The sequence below is a fragment of the Castor canadensis genome, chromosome 6, assembly GCF_047511655.1.
Source record: "Castor canadensis chromosome 6, mCasCan1.hap1v2, whole genome shotgun sequence".
Taxonomy (NCBI): Eukaryota; Metazoa; Chordata; class Mammalia; order Rodentia; family Castoridae; genus Castor; species Castor canadensis.
The window spans coordinates 117188673-117202934 of record NC_133391.1 but is presented as its reverse complement, the minus strand read 5'-3'; the positions used below and the strand labels follow the sequence as shown (position 1 = coordinate 117202934).

At 37.8% G+C, this 14262-nt stretch overlaps 1 protein-coding gene across 5 annotated transcripts in view; it reads right to left on the bottom strand.

Moving 5' to 3' along the window:
• The window catches only part of Gfm2 (GTP dependent ribosome recycling factor mitochondrial 2), a 48994-nt gene that overhangs the window by 3029 nt on the left and 31703 nt on the right, over positions 1–14262 (bottom strand). For 4 of the 5 annotated variants that reach the window (XM_074077285.1, XM_074077287.1, XM_074077288.1 and 1 more), the window contains 5 exons: positions 9707–9783; positions 6987–7125; positions 4177–4356; positions 3814–3929; positions 162–344 (listed from right to left, as the gene is read on the bottom strand). In XM_074077285.1, coding sequence (XP_073933386.1) covers positions 162–344; positions 3814–3929; positions 4177–4356; positions 6987–7125; positions 9707–9783 — 695 coding nt within the window. The remainder of the gene's footprint in view (positions 1–161; positions 345–3813; positions 3930–4176; positions 4357–6986; positions 7126–9706; positions 9784–14262) is intronic. The other variant, XM_074077286.1, reaches the window with a different exon arrangement.

The window sequence follows — 14262 nt, the reverse complement described above, 5'->3', positions numbered from 1 at the left end:
ATTTATATCTGAAGTCCTATCCATTCCCAATGGTTAAAACTTAACATGAATTCTCTAAACCAAAGCCCTTATGCTCTTAGGTGCTAGTGACCACCTATTTTTACTTGGAATATCTCTTGCATTAGAAAAGAATATGTACATTTCATTTGCAAAGTACCTACCATAATTTCTGCTAAGGGAACAAATCCAATAACAACTCTGTTGTCCTGGCGAGTCTGTATTTCCTGAATGTTCCCTCTTCTTTGCGCCAGATCTGCCAGGACAGGGCTGAGGTGATCTCTAGTGACAGTAACTTCAAGATTCATCAGAGGCTCTAACACTTGCCTGTCAGCTTTCTTCAGAGCCTAATGAGATTAAGGAATGTTGTTAGCCCCCTTTCATAAACTGGAAATCAAATTTCTACTAAAAAGAAAAGAAGATTCATAAAAACTTGAAATATTGTCCATACTCTTAAACCGAGGGCTGCAGCAGACAAGATTGCTTTAGCTCTGTTCCATACAGATCATATTTGGAAGGCATTTGTCCATTTGGCAGCACTGGGGTTTGAACTGAGGGCCTCACACTTGCCAGATAGGTACTTTACCATTTGACCCACTCTGCCAGCTCTTTTTGTGTTGGGTATTTTTGAGATAGAGTCTCATGAATCATTTTCCTGAGCTGACTTCGAACTGAACCTCCTGATCTCTGTGAGAGCTGAGTAGCTAGGATTACAGATGTGAGCCACTGGTGCCTGGCCAGATCACATTTTGTAAGAAGTAAAGAACTGTAATAGCTACATGCTAGCAAAGACAACACAGTAAGAGTGAAATCATATTTTTTATTTGTGTAACACTCTCAACTTCAAAGGCCAAGAAAAAAACTTAAAAGAACACCGAGGGGAGAGAAAAAAGGAAAGAACAGGGAAGAGTGAGACATGGTGGCACACATACCTGTAATCCCTGCTACTTTGGAGGCAGTGCTGAAGGATTCCCATATGAGGCCAGCTCAGGCAAACATTAGTTAGACTTTACCTAAAAAACAAACTAAAAGCGAAAAGGGCTGGAGGCACGGCAAAGTGCTTTCTGACCACATGGAAGGCCCTGAGTTTAATCTCCAGTACCACCGTAAAAAAAAAATTTAAAAAAAAAAAAAAAAAGGACACTGAAAATGTGTTTCAGGATAAAGTAATGCAGTAGGAACACTCTAACTAAGGATTCAACTCTGTGACTAAAGAGGATATTCTGTTCACATCTTTTCCTCAACAGTATTTCCTAGTTGCAGAGCTCCAAAAGCACCTTCTATGCAGCTTTCTCAACAACACTGCTAAATCCAGTCTCTGAGTGCTCCACTCTTATACTCTGCTGGCCTGCTTTGTGGAAGTATCTAAATATCCCACAGCTCCCAGTGCACTGCAAACTGAGTTTACCGTTTTCTTGTCCAAACATTTCTCTGCTGTTTCCTACTTCTGCTGATTGTAATCTTCAAACTTTCACAGTAAAGTCTTCCACTACTATTGCTGGTATCCTAATTAAGATGTAATTACTTCCTGTCCTAGACTGTTTTCCCTAATCCAAACCCTTCTGTGCTCTGACTACACTTCATTCTTCAAAAACTCTCAATTATTCTCTAATGTTCTCAAAGTTCAAACTCCTTAATATAGTATTTAAAGGTTTCTCTACAGTGAAACCTTTTACTCTTCTAACACTATTTTCATTCCCCTTCCTTCATCTCATATTACAATTAAAAGGATTCTTTCATCTCACTGTCTGGAATGTTCCCTACCATGCCTAAATCCTCCCAAATCATAAGAGCATCATAAGTCCTTTCCAAAATTTCCCCCTAATTCACTGCTTGCTTCCCAGCTTATATGGGACCCTACTCATTCTATATTAATACTTAGGCTACATTAATTCCCTTACTAAATAACGAATTCTTTTAGGTTGAAAAAAATAAAATCACCCTGTTTGTTTTCTTCTCATGCCAGTGAGCCATAATCATAGCACAGATGGCTCAAAAAACATCTGAAGCAGTTATGAACCTCTCATAAGCAGAGAAAAGGAGCTTCTCATTAGATGAAAATTCACAAAGTAGGAGAACTTCCATTAAAAGTACTTCATGTAGGTACAGGTATGATGGCATACACAGTCGCACACACCTGTCACACACCTGTCATTCTAGCTACTTGTCAGGAAGAAGTAGGAAGACTGTGATCTGAGGCTGGCCTGGGCAAAATCACAAGACCCTATGTGAAAAACAAACTAAAAGCAAGAGGACTTGGGGCTCAAGTGGTAGAGCACTTGCCTAGCAAGTATGAGGCCCTGAGTTGAAGCTGCTATACCACACACACACACACACACTCAAAGAAAATGAAAAAACAAAAATAACACTAAAGACTAAATGTAAGCCCCCTTACAATTGATTCTTGTTCCCCAACATGATCTTATTAAAAGGCTAATCAATCAATTTACTCTTTTTTTCAAAGGCATATTAGGATTTTGACTGTCATTATAGTAAGTTTAGGGTTTAGAAATGTCACTTTTTGGATTACCGTTATTTCAATATTAAAACCAATTTCAAGAGAAACTTTAAAATTCTTGAAAGTGAATGTTCTAACAATATAATCATGACTAACTTTGTAGGTGATGCTTCCAACTACATTCTTAGGTAAACATACTTAAATAATTTTCTCAAGCATAGTTCTTTTTTTAAATCAAAAAACTTTTTAAAAAATATGAATTTAGAGTGGGGAGGGGGTACAGGAGTGATAAAAAATATGGGGATCAGAGTACGCAGGTATGAAAGTATCACAATGAAACTCCTCACACTGTATAATTAATATAACTAATAAAAAATAAACACGATTATGAATTTAGGGATTGGGGTATAGCTCAGTAGTAGATTACAGCTAACATGCATTAGGCCCTGGGTTCAATCCAAAAAAATAAAAGTTAAGAAATTTGAACTCATGAAACCCACATTAAATTCAGGCTTAAAACAGGGATTTTAGGTGTTTAACTTTTTAATTATGGATTCAAATAAGACTACAGAAATCAGGTATCAAAAACAATTCAAGCATTAAAAAACAACTATAATTGCAAGAGCTATGTGATCTACAAAATTAGGGTATCAAATGCTGAGAAGAATGCATAGATCAGCATTCAACACACCACACTCTTGGGACTTCAACCATCTCTGCTGGTTATTGAGGCAGGAAACAGAGGGTCAATGAACACTCAAGTGATCACATGCTGAATGCTTTGAGAGGGAGGATGTTTACCCTCAATCTATTATTCAGTGGAACTTACCTGGTTTCTAAATGAAAACAATCTTATTTGAATAAACATGAAGTCTAAAAATGGAACCAATATTAGATCTTCAATGTGCCTTAGATTATAGCCCAAACCCAAGCTAACCCCAGATCAAATCTACCAGGCTTGCCTCTAATGGCTGAGTCTGGAATGGGAAAGCATGGATGTCAATTAAGGAAACTGCCTCTTTGTCAAATTCAGAGGACTTTTTTTTTTTTTGGCAGTACTGGGGCTTGAACTCAGGGCCTCACATTTGCTAGGCTTGCTAAGCAGGTGTTCTACCACTTGAGCTACTTGGCCAGCCCCAGAGGACATCTTAATAGCAGTCTGTGTGACCAGTAATTTCTAAGGTCCTCTTCAAATGACAACCTTGTGAATAAGAAATCAAAGCTTCTTCATGATAAGAACTCTTGCTGACTGTAAGACTGAGGAGGCAAGGACATACGGTCAGGCTCTGTAAGTACAGTTGCCTGTGAGCAACACTTAGCAGTCACCTTAAAGTGAAAGGACTAGGATAGTTCTATACCTTTTGTACACATCTTGAGAGACAGGCAGAAACCATAGTTGTGGAGGTTCCAGGATAAATCATCAGTGAATGTAAAGTAATTGCCACATCTTGAACTGGGGATCCAAGCAATGGTCCTGTACAAGGGAAAAAACTCTATTAGGACTCAGTATGTACTGAGCAGAAACACAAATTCAAAGAAATAAGAAGAAATATTAGTAAAGTTAGGAAAAGACTGAAATAGTCCACAATATATGGGATGGGGGTGTAACTTCATGCATGCCATAAGGGAGGTCCTAGGTTCAATCCCCAGCACATACACAAACAAAAGAATGATTAAATGATCAAAGGGATACTATACTTCCTCTTATTTGAGTACTTTACCTTGGAGGCACGCACTGTGAATTCCATTTTCAACAGCCTCTTGGGAGACCTTCAGAAGGTCTTCACTGACACCTGGAGCATACTCGATTACCGGCACAACAGATGGAGCTTCAGTTGGCCGTACTTCCAGTTCCACACTCACAAGATGCCGCTTGTCCCCTAAAGTTCTATCTAAGGTATCTGAAAACAAATTGAACATGGTACCTCTTGAGATTTGTTCTGGAAAGGTGTCAAGGTATCATACTTGGCAAAATTATAACCAACAGGCTCAAGGTCCTGTAGAAGATGAAGTGGGAGAGAATATTAATAACACTAAACATAGGACAAAAAATCAAGGTAAATAGTTCCACCAGGTGCAAAACATCTCCTTCCACATTTATTGATTTTAAAAACCTGCTTTGAATCACCAACATTTTTTAGTGCTAAGATGTGTTCAGCACATGATATGAAGATTAAACTTTTCAAAAAGTCTTTTGAAATTCTTTTAATTATAAGCATTTTATTAAAAAGTAACATTGAAATGATTAAGCATTTAAAGAGTACAAAAGACTAGCTCATGAAAATCAAGATTTTTAATTCTGCCAACTCACAAATTTCATATATTCTTTCAGCATTATTTTATGCACTTTTTGATTTCCCCAAAACTAGTAAAATGCTTTTTGTAAGACTGAAAACAGTAGCTCTCACTTGTTAAGCAATGGGTGTTACCAATCTCCTATATTTTGCTGAAACAAAACTGTGCTACACTTCTGTGTGTGGCCATATATCACCATTCACTCTTGGCCCAAATTCATAGCTAAGAATTAACGCTAGTCTACAATTCTTTGTAAGTCCTTTTTGAGTTCATTTTTATATTATGAAGTAATTTATATTTAAGAATGCATGCATAAGCTAAAAATAAAATGAGCATTCATGAAATCTAAAACTACTGAAGAAAGAGACTACCAATATTGAGAAACCTTCTGAAGCAACCGTCACACTCCCAGGATTTTCTCCCACTACATCACATCTGCATGTGTCCTTAAACACTGCAGTTCACAGCTGCACTTTTTCGAATTTATTATTATACTGTATACATTCGGCAACGTTTTTGCTTTTTTGTACCACATACTCAGGGACCTTTAGACTCTTTTCCAATTCCACCGCTTCTCCTTGGCCCCTAACGGTAGCACTTGGCTAAAGGAAGAATGCTTCCTCTCCTCCCGTTACCTGTTCATCTGTGTCACCGTATAACTTGTCAATTCACATTGTTCCCCATGATCTGTAAGGATTGTACTTTATTATCTTGGTAGTCAATGAACCCAGATTTGGCAGTGGAGCCTCTTCAAACTGGTTCCTATGCCCCCACTATTTTTTTTTTCTTTTTCACATGATATAATGTTCCACTGCCTGATTATTTATTATTTAAAAACTTACTTTGGGTTTATACTCCTTTTCTTTGAAGCCTGGGTTCAGATACAAGTCTCTGGAGAGTCCCCCTGTTTTTCCCAGGCTCCTTGGTATAGGGAAAGTGATTATTTAGGCTAGTTACCATGTACGCAGGCACACTAAATACAATGTTGAGCTGTAACTACCCAAGAACAACTAGTTACGTAACTGTGACTAGGCTTGCATGTGCAGTAGATGGTAATAACTTGGCTGGATGTCACTTTTGTCTACAACTGTATAAAAATCACTGCACAGAGTGGCCTGTGGCTGTGGGCTGCTGCAATGGAAAATAAACCACACAAAACCCCCTAAGACTCCTATCTCTACTCCGGACCTCCCAAATCACAAACCCATCTGTTTGCACCACAGCATTTGACCTATACTTGGGATACTATCAATCCATGAGCACTTAACACTAAATTCTTAAAGTTTTTCATGTCATACTGGTTCCAAGAATTTAGTCTAAAAACCCGCAGCAGAAATTTTGCCCCCTTGTTCCAGACTCACTTCCTTGCCCTTTGCTTTTATGGAGATTTTTTTTCCTGGTTAACTCCTGCCATAAGGATGTAGCCCTCTAGTGACAGATTCTTCCACAATGATTACTGGCTGTGGTGCTCACTGCTTTTCCTAGATTCCTGATTCAGCTTCTTTTTTAACTCCTGAAATTTTCAGTTACATATTAACCAGCTCACACATTAATTTAAAGGATGTTATTTATATTTATCAAGCTTTTTAATTGTTCCAGATATATAGTCAATGTAACTCTGGTGTCATTTGCCTAATTATTCAAATTTCTGTAAAACATAATCACCTAGACCTTTCAAAAATTGCTGAAGTGCTTAAGAGCACCTGGTTATCCTGAATACCTCTTTTCTACATTCTTTCACAAACCATGTTTTCTCCTTGAGAGTGAGTAGTAATCACTGCTTATTTTGCTTAAGGGAACCCAATTAAAATGATATGCAGAAAAACCATACGTTCTTACATTTCAGCGTAAAAACATAAAAAATGCACTTTCTCAAGAATGCTATCAGCATAGGATTACCACACTTATTGAATTTTCTACTTGTTATGTAGAGTAAAAATAACCCTGATTTCCAATTCTTATTCTGGTAGTGTTTTGATACCTTAGACAGAACTTTAGGAGATAAATGGCTCCCACCCCAAACCCACTGAAAAGCACATTTCAGAGCTTGCTGAGTGGCCCATCCAGTAGATGTTATGGAGGTAATGGCACAGGGCTTGATGTGTTTAAAACAAAACAAACAACAACAAATCCCACACTAGTGACTGTGTACTCTATTTTAAGCAACTAAACAGACAAAGGAGCAGAGGAGGAGAAAACTACAGCACCAAGTCCTAAATGTTTTTTTTTTTTTTACCTGTGGTGCGAACTGAGTTTAGGATGGTCTCTCGGTATGCCACCTGGAGAGGCCCTAGGTAGGTCTCCAGGCCATACTCCCTCTTGATGCGGTCATGAATTATCTCAATATGTAACTCCCCCATACCACATAGGATGGTCTAGTTGTATGAGAAAGAAATTGAAATAAAGATTAAGGAAAAAAATATATTTATTATAAAGTACTATATAAAGGTACAATGTTAATATATATTTAAGTAAATATGTTTTTCCTGGTTCTAGGGTTTGAAGTCAGGGCCTTGTACTTGTTAGGCAAGCATTCTACCACTTCAACAACACCCCCAACCCTTATTACATTTAGATAAGGTCTTGTGTTGGACCATCCTCCTCCTACCTGCACCTTCCATGTAGCTGGGATTACAGGCATGTACCACCACTCCTGGCTTATTGAGACAGGACACTAACTGTCCCCCCCCCCCCAAGCTGGCTCTGAACCATGATCCTTCTATTTCAAGTAACTGGGATTATAGAAGTGAGCAACTGTACCCAGCCATATATGTTTTAAGTAATTTTTTTGTTAATTATAAAGTTTCTTTTGCCATACTGTTGTGTGGACTGCTATAAAACACTGTTTTTGCCTTTTCTAACTGTAACAATAAACCAACTGCAGTGTGAATTAGTTGGCTATCTCTCCTTTGATGTTAGTTCAGTTGTCAGCTGAGTAAGTGGTGTCTAGCTAGGACTACGCTTCCCAATCACAAGACTACGCTCTAGCCAAGGGGACATTAGTAGAGTGGATGCTTGCAGCCTCTGTGTTACACCTTTTAGAGGACCTATCCTAATGACGAAATAGGCAGCTGTCTTGGAACTGTGACTCAGGGCAACACCCTGTGGATGGTGAGATAACTTCTCCCAAAGCATTTCCCAATCACATGGGCATTTCCCAAACATCCAGGGCATCTTGCAGTTTTGTGGACAGTTAAACCCTCCAGACTAGTTTGAATCTTCATGTAAAAAAGAAACTTTTATCTTTTTTTAAACAATGTTAGTTTGGGTCCTTGTTAGAACAGTCAAAATTGTGTTAAAAACAATGAGATATAGTTCTTTCTAACAACTGTTATACTTAAAGAAGTTCTTTGTATATGTGAAAGAGCACAGTGCAAGGTATACATATTTGTTCTATGCAGAGAAAGATGGTTGATAGTCTTTGCTCTTAGCTACTGGAAGGTGATCTCAAGGCCCCTAGGATGTCCTGTCTGATGGAAATGTCACTGTTTAAGCCTGGTAGCTTCACCTACCACACAGCCTAAGAGTGTGATTTAAAATGTGGACTTTGAAACACACCTTATCAACTCTGACCTCCAGAGAAGCTGGAAACTGGGCTGGGAGTGTGTGACTCAAGTGATAGAGTACCTGCCCAGCAAATGTGAAGCCCCGAGTTCAAATTCCAATACCACTTAAATAAAAAAATAAAATAAAGGAGGGCTGGAGACTAATGATCAACCACAGAGGCAGTATGTGATTGACTCCCAATAAAAACTGTGGACACACAAGACTCCAGTGAGCTTCCCTGGTTGGCCACACTTTTGCCAAGAGGGCAGCATGTCCCCGAGGATGAAGGGAGCTTTGAGTTTAGAACCTTCCCAGACTTTGTCCTAGGTGTCTTCTTCCTTTGGTTGTCTTTAATTTGTATCCCTTGCTATAATGAAACTGCAATCATAAATTTAAAAAGAAGGATTAGTTGGTGTATGATCGCTATTCTTAAATATGAAATTAAAAAACTAAGTTATTTGGAAAAAAAGCAAATTATATATAAATACAGAAAGACAAATATATGTATATCTGTACATATACATGTATATGGAATGTATATTTGGAAAAATATACTGTTATATGACAGTACAAGAAAACAACAGTTGTTTTGGGGAAAAGTATGAAAAGGTACTCAAGTTTCCATAGTGATTACCTGTGTAGAATGGCACAGAGGGACAGAGAAGGGAGCTCTAATTTTTTACTTGGTATAATTCTGTATTATTCTGCTGTTAAAAAATGTACTGGCATCTTTTAAATAAAAGGTTTTAAAAACAAAAATGTTTCTGTTTTAGGAACTGTTATTGCAGCCTTTAGGAATTAAACTAAATTCCTACTCACCTGACATTTGGGGGAAACAAAGTATTCCAAATTTTCTAAATTAAATTAGTTTATATTCTTTTAAAGACAAATTTAGTCTTTTAAAGGTTTTCTTATATGAACTTTACCCTGCTCTCCTACAAAGAGCATGCAGAATGTAACTGAATCTTTCTCTTGAGAAATCAAGAATATCTATGTTGCACTGTGCTGTTATCACTGCTCTGCACCTGCTGGAGAACCCTACTTCCTCCCATGTTGTTAGACTGTAACCCATAACTTATTCATTTTATGTGTGCTACTGTCGTGAAAAGCACCTTCCAGACCTCCCTCTAGTATGCTGCTTCTATATGCCTTCCTTAAGATACTAGACTTTGTCTTAGAGTTGAACCTCACTTCAAAATAATGCTGACGAGTAGTCTATATATGTGAGGTATGATGATATTAGGGAATCAAATAGAATTTGAAGTCAGAAATTTGTATTATGAATCAACACTTTTTCTTTCAAGAGCATAAAGTAGACAATGTTTTAGATACATGCACGTACACGGGCACACACACACACACAAACACTATCATGCAAAGACTTCTAGAGTTAAGTAACAGCATGCATACTTGTCCAGAGTCAGGATCTAGCCTCACTTTCAAACTGGGATCTTCACGCTGAAGGCATTTCAATGCATGATCCAAGTCTGTGGGAAAAACAACTGTTTTATTTTCACATTTTGTTTTCTAGGTAACTTAGTATATGTTCTAATAGTGAAAATACATGAATAAGTGGACAAATTTTGAAAAAGACAATTTCAAACAGCCATAAATGCTTTCACAGACTAAAACAATATTCCACAGTAGTGGTGGGAGGCTACTTGAGATGACTGAATGCATCTTAGGATGATTTAAATAAAGATGAAAACACAAAAGAAGAAACCTATAAACAAAATCCTGAAGAAAAACAAATTCACCTTTAGGGAATAGAAGCACAGCAAAACATGGGCGAATAAAGCCAGAGACTGGTGAATAAAATGAGGAGTAACATCAGGTAAGAGGGAGATGGACAGGAGTGATGTCATGTAAGGTATTATAGACACGGTGAGAAATCAGTAACATCATCTGATTATATTTTGCAGAGACCAATGGAGTATCTGATGAAAAAGCAAAATGCCTTCCGAAACACTGGCAATGATGAGAAGCTGGCGAGAGGAAGATAAAATTACATGAACAATCAGATACTAGTATGATCATATTACGATGAAGTATCACAACCACCAGGGAAATAAGAATGCATTATTTGCATTAAATATGCCACCTAAAATGATATTTAATACAATTAACTGATAAGTAAGTATACTTTCCTTCTTTATAAAAGAAAGCTGTTAGAAGTTCACATAAAGTATAGCTGAAGAGCTGAGCTCTAGACTAATGAGCTAACCAGTCATACATTCCAAATGTTCTTAGCTACAGAAACCAGGCCTGCTAAATATGAGCTGTCCAAGTAGTAGCCATTAGCCATTTACAGGTATTACTAGTCTGAATTGGCAGACGCTATAAATATAAAGTGCATGCCAGATTTCAAAACTTAATAAGAAAAAGAATGTGAAGTATCTATCTCGTTAATACTTTTTTAAAAATATTGACTTCATGTTGAAATAATAATACAGATTATGAATCTCTTACCTGAAATGCTTGGGACCAGAATTGTTCAAATGTCAGAGCATTTCAGACTTTGGATTTTTGGTATATCAATCTGTATTTTGATATAATGAGTCAAACGGAATATATTATTAAAGTTAATTTTACCAACTTCTTTTAATTTTTGTATGGTTGTAAGAAATTCTGAATTACATATGTGGATCCTGTTAATTTCTATAGGATAATGCTGTTCTAGATACTTGGTGCCCAAGTGAGAATCAAGGACCAGCAACAATGGCATCACCTGAAGCCTGAGAGACTCTGATGTCCCAGACCTATTGAGTCACAGTCTACATTCTAACAAGAATCCCCAGAGACATGTATGCACACTTTAGATTAAGAGGCATTATTTTAGGCAACAGTCTTTAAGCACCTATAGTTACTTAAATAGAGTAACCATGTATCTGATGCTGGTTTTGGAATGAAAAGAGTTTCAAATTTTCTTATAAAATACGCAAATTCATTAAAAAATAATTATAAAGATTCTATCCTTCAAGGAATTTACTGTGGTGAAACACAGCATTATAACAATAAGTGCTAAGTGCTATCCATATGACTATGAGGAAAATACAACAGAGCTGGCTGTGGTGGAGCATGCCTATATTCCTAGCTACTCAGAGACAGAGGTAGGAGGATGGCAAGTTTGAGAACAGCCTGGGCAAAGTTAGCAAGACCCTTATTTCAAAAACAAAAATACAAAAAAACTCAAAAAGGGATGGTAGAAGGAACTAGAGAAAAGGTTAGATCAAAAAGAATTAACCTAGAAGGTAACACACACGCACAGGAAATACAACGGGTAAACTAGAAGCAAAACCAAAGATTAGTTTCCACACAGAACTATTGGAAGTCAAATGCTTCAAAGTCATGCAGAGTGATGGTTTGTAATCAGTACAAATAATAAACACAATTGCCAGGCAAACAAGGTTTGACCGCCAGGCACCAGTGGCTCATGCATGCCTCTAGCTCTCACTACTCAAGAGACAGAGATTAGGAGTATCATGGTACAAAGCCAACCCCGGTCAAATAGTTTGTGAGACCTTATCTCAAAAAAATCCATCACAAAAAAGCTGGTGGAGTGCCTCAAGAGGGAGAGTGCTGGATAGCAAGCTCTAGGCCCTGAGTTCAAGCCCCAGCATCACTTCAAAAAAGAGTTTTGAGTTGCCCTTAATGCAGAGAAACTAAAGCAGATACCTTAAAGCAACTGAGGCCAATAGGAAAAGGGGACCAGGAACTAGAGAAAAGGTTAGATTAAAAAGAATTAACCTAGAAGGTAACACCCACGCACAGGAAATCAATGTGAGTCAATGCCCTGTATAGCTATCCTTATCTCAACCAGCAAAACCCCTTGTTCCTTCCTATTATTGCTTATACTCTCTCTACAACAAAATTAGAGATAAGGGCAAAATAGTTTCTGCTGGGTATTGAGGGGGTGGGGGGGAGAGGGAGGGGGCGGAGTGGGTGGTAAGGGAGGGGGTGGGGGCAGGGGGGAGAAATGAACAAAGCCTTGTATGCACATATGAATAATAATAAAAGAAAAAGAAAAAAAAAAAAAAAGGGATGGTAGAGTGCTTGCGTAGCCCAAGCCCTAGGTTCAGTTTCCAGTACCACAAAAAGAAAATACAATAGAAGTATGGGAAAAAAGCACACACAGATCTGCTTGAAAGAAGTCTATGTTAGAGACTCTTGGGAAGTCCCCTCCTCTAAGGGGTCTAGGACCTTTGAGCTAATGCCCACTGATCACAGTGTCTTTGGACACTAAACTTTTTCTTGTAAAATAAAGTTGTGAGTTCTTAGGTATAAAATTGGTTGGTGCTACTTAACTGCAATCATGAAATTTGAGTTTGGGTGCTTACACTACATTTGAAATCTGAATGACTTTCAAACATATTTAAAAGAACTCATAGGTAACTTTCTTCAGGCAGATCCTGCCTTTAAGTGACTGGTCACTCCCAATATAACTAACTTGGCCTAGTTTGATGTCATGGATTCTTCATCACCTGATCCTTCAGGTCATGCCTCTTCATCACCTGATCCTTCAGGTCAAGACTATACCTACCTGGCCTGAGTCATTTAAAGGTAAAATTGCTGCCCTACCTGTTTTAACTTAAATGCTGCCCTTTCACCAACTGGACAAGAAAAGACCCCATGTCCTTCAGTATTTGGGGTTGTTTATGTGTATACTTAGCTTTCATGTGAACTCCACAGGCAGGTGAAGAACTGAAACCCCTACTTGGCTAGGAATTTTCTTTCTTTCCCACTAAATCTTAGGAAGACACAGGAAGGAAATAAAGATTGCTTTTGTTTTTACACCATTTGTGAGTCCAAGGTTTTTAAGAAAAAAACCTAGGTTTGTCCTTTCATCTAATATAGGAATTAATTGAGAGCCTCATAAAGAGGTGTTACTTTAGTTGAGACCTAAACAATTTTCCAGTGGTTCAAGCAGTAGATCACGTGCCTAACAAGTGCAAGATTCTAAGTTCAAACGCCCCACACCCACTCCCCCCCAAAAAAGAAGAATTTTCCAGGCAGTCACATTCAGGGGAAATCATTATAATGTAAGAGAATAGGTAAACCCAAAATGCAAAAAAAGGGGCATAGCATCTTTAGGAGATCAGAACTACTTTATTATGGGAATATAAGGTGTGGACAATTTTTATCTGTGCAAGTAAAAGAGGGTACAAAGGAAAGAGAAAGGTTCAAGAAATAAGGCCAGGCAAGAAGGCTTGTAGCAAAGACTGCTTGTAGCCTTCCACTCCATTCTACTGCTGCCTACTTAACAGATTGCTTTCACTGGACTCCCTGTAATCAATGGTGTTGGCCAATGACACATAAGAGATCTTAAGAGGAAAGGGGTACATCTTCACCTCCCTCTTAGGCCTTTCTGTTGTCAGGCAATCCAAAGTAATGCCCAAGGCTCCAGCAGCCACCTCAGGAACCATGTACTCAAATAGGGCCCAAAGATGGAGCCTAGGTACCGAGTGATTTTGTGGAGCCTCTCTAACTCCTTGGTCACCAATGTAAAATTACTTTTACAAGACTTATTTTACAAAGCTAATTGGAAATGATTCAGCTGGGATCATAGGCTTTATATTCCACTTTAAGGAGTTTGGGCTTATGCTGTAAATAATGAGAAGAATTTTGAGCTAATATGTCAGACAAAGAGTGTAACTCTCAAAGGGCTAAACATTAGTCATAGCACATAATATATCTGCACTGAGTTCTAGAGGTTGAGCTAGAAATAAGGCGAAATAGCATTTTTCTATATGAATTAGTTATGAATCAGTTACTATTTAATCTTACATACCAGAAGGTCAAGTCTAAGCCAATTACTTGGAATCACATAGTTAGCACTATAAAATAAGAGTAAGTAAGAACATGAAATGAGAAAAATGGACAAATATAACGGGGAAAAAAAGCAGTTTGTAAAAATCGAAGTATCTTAAGTAAAAAACTAGACTAACCTAAGAAATGCTTACAAGTAA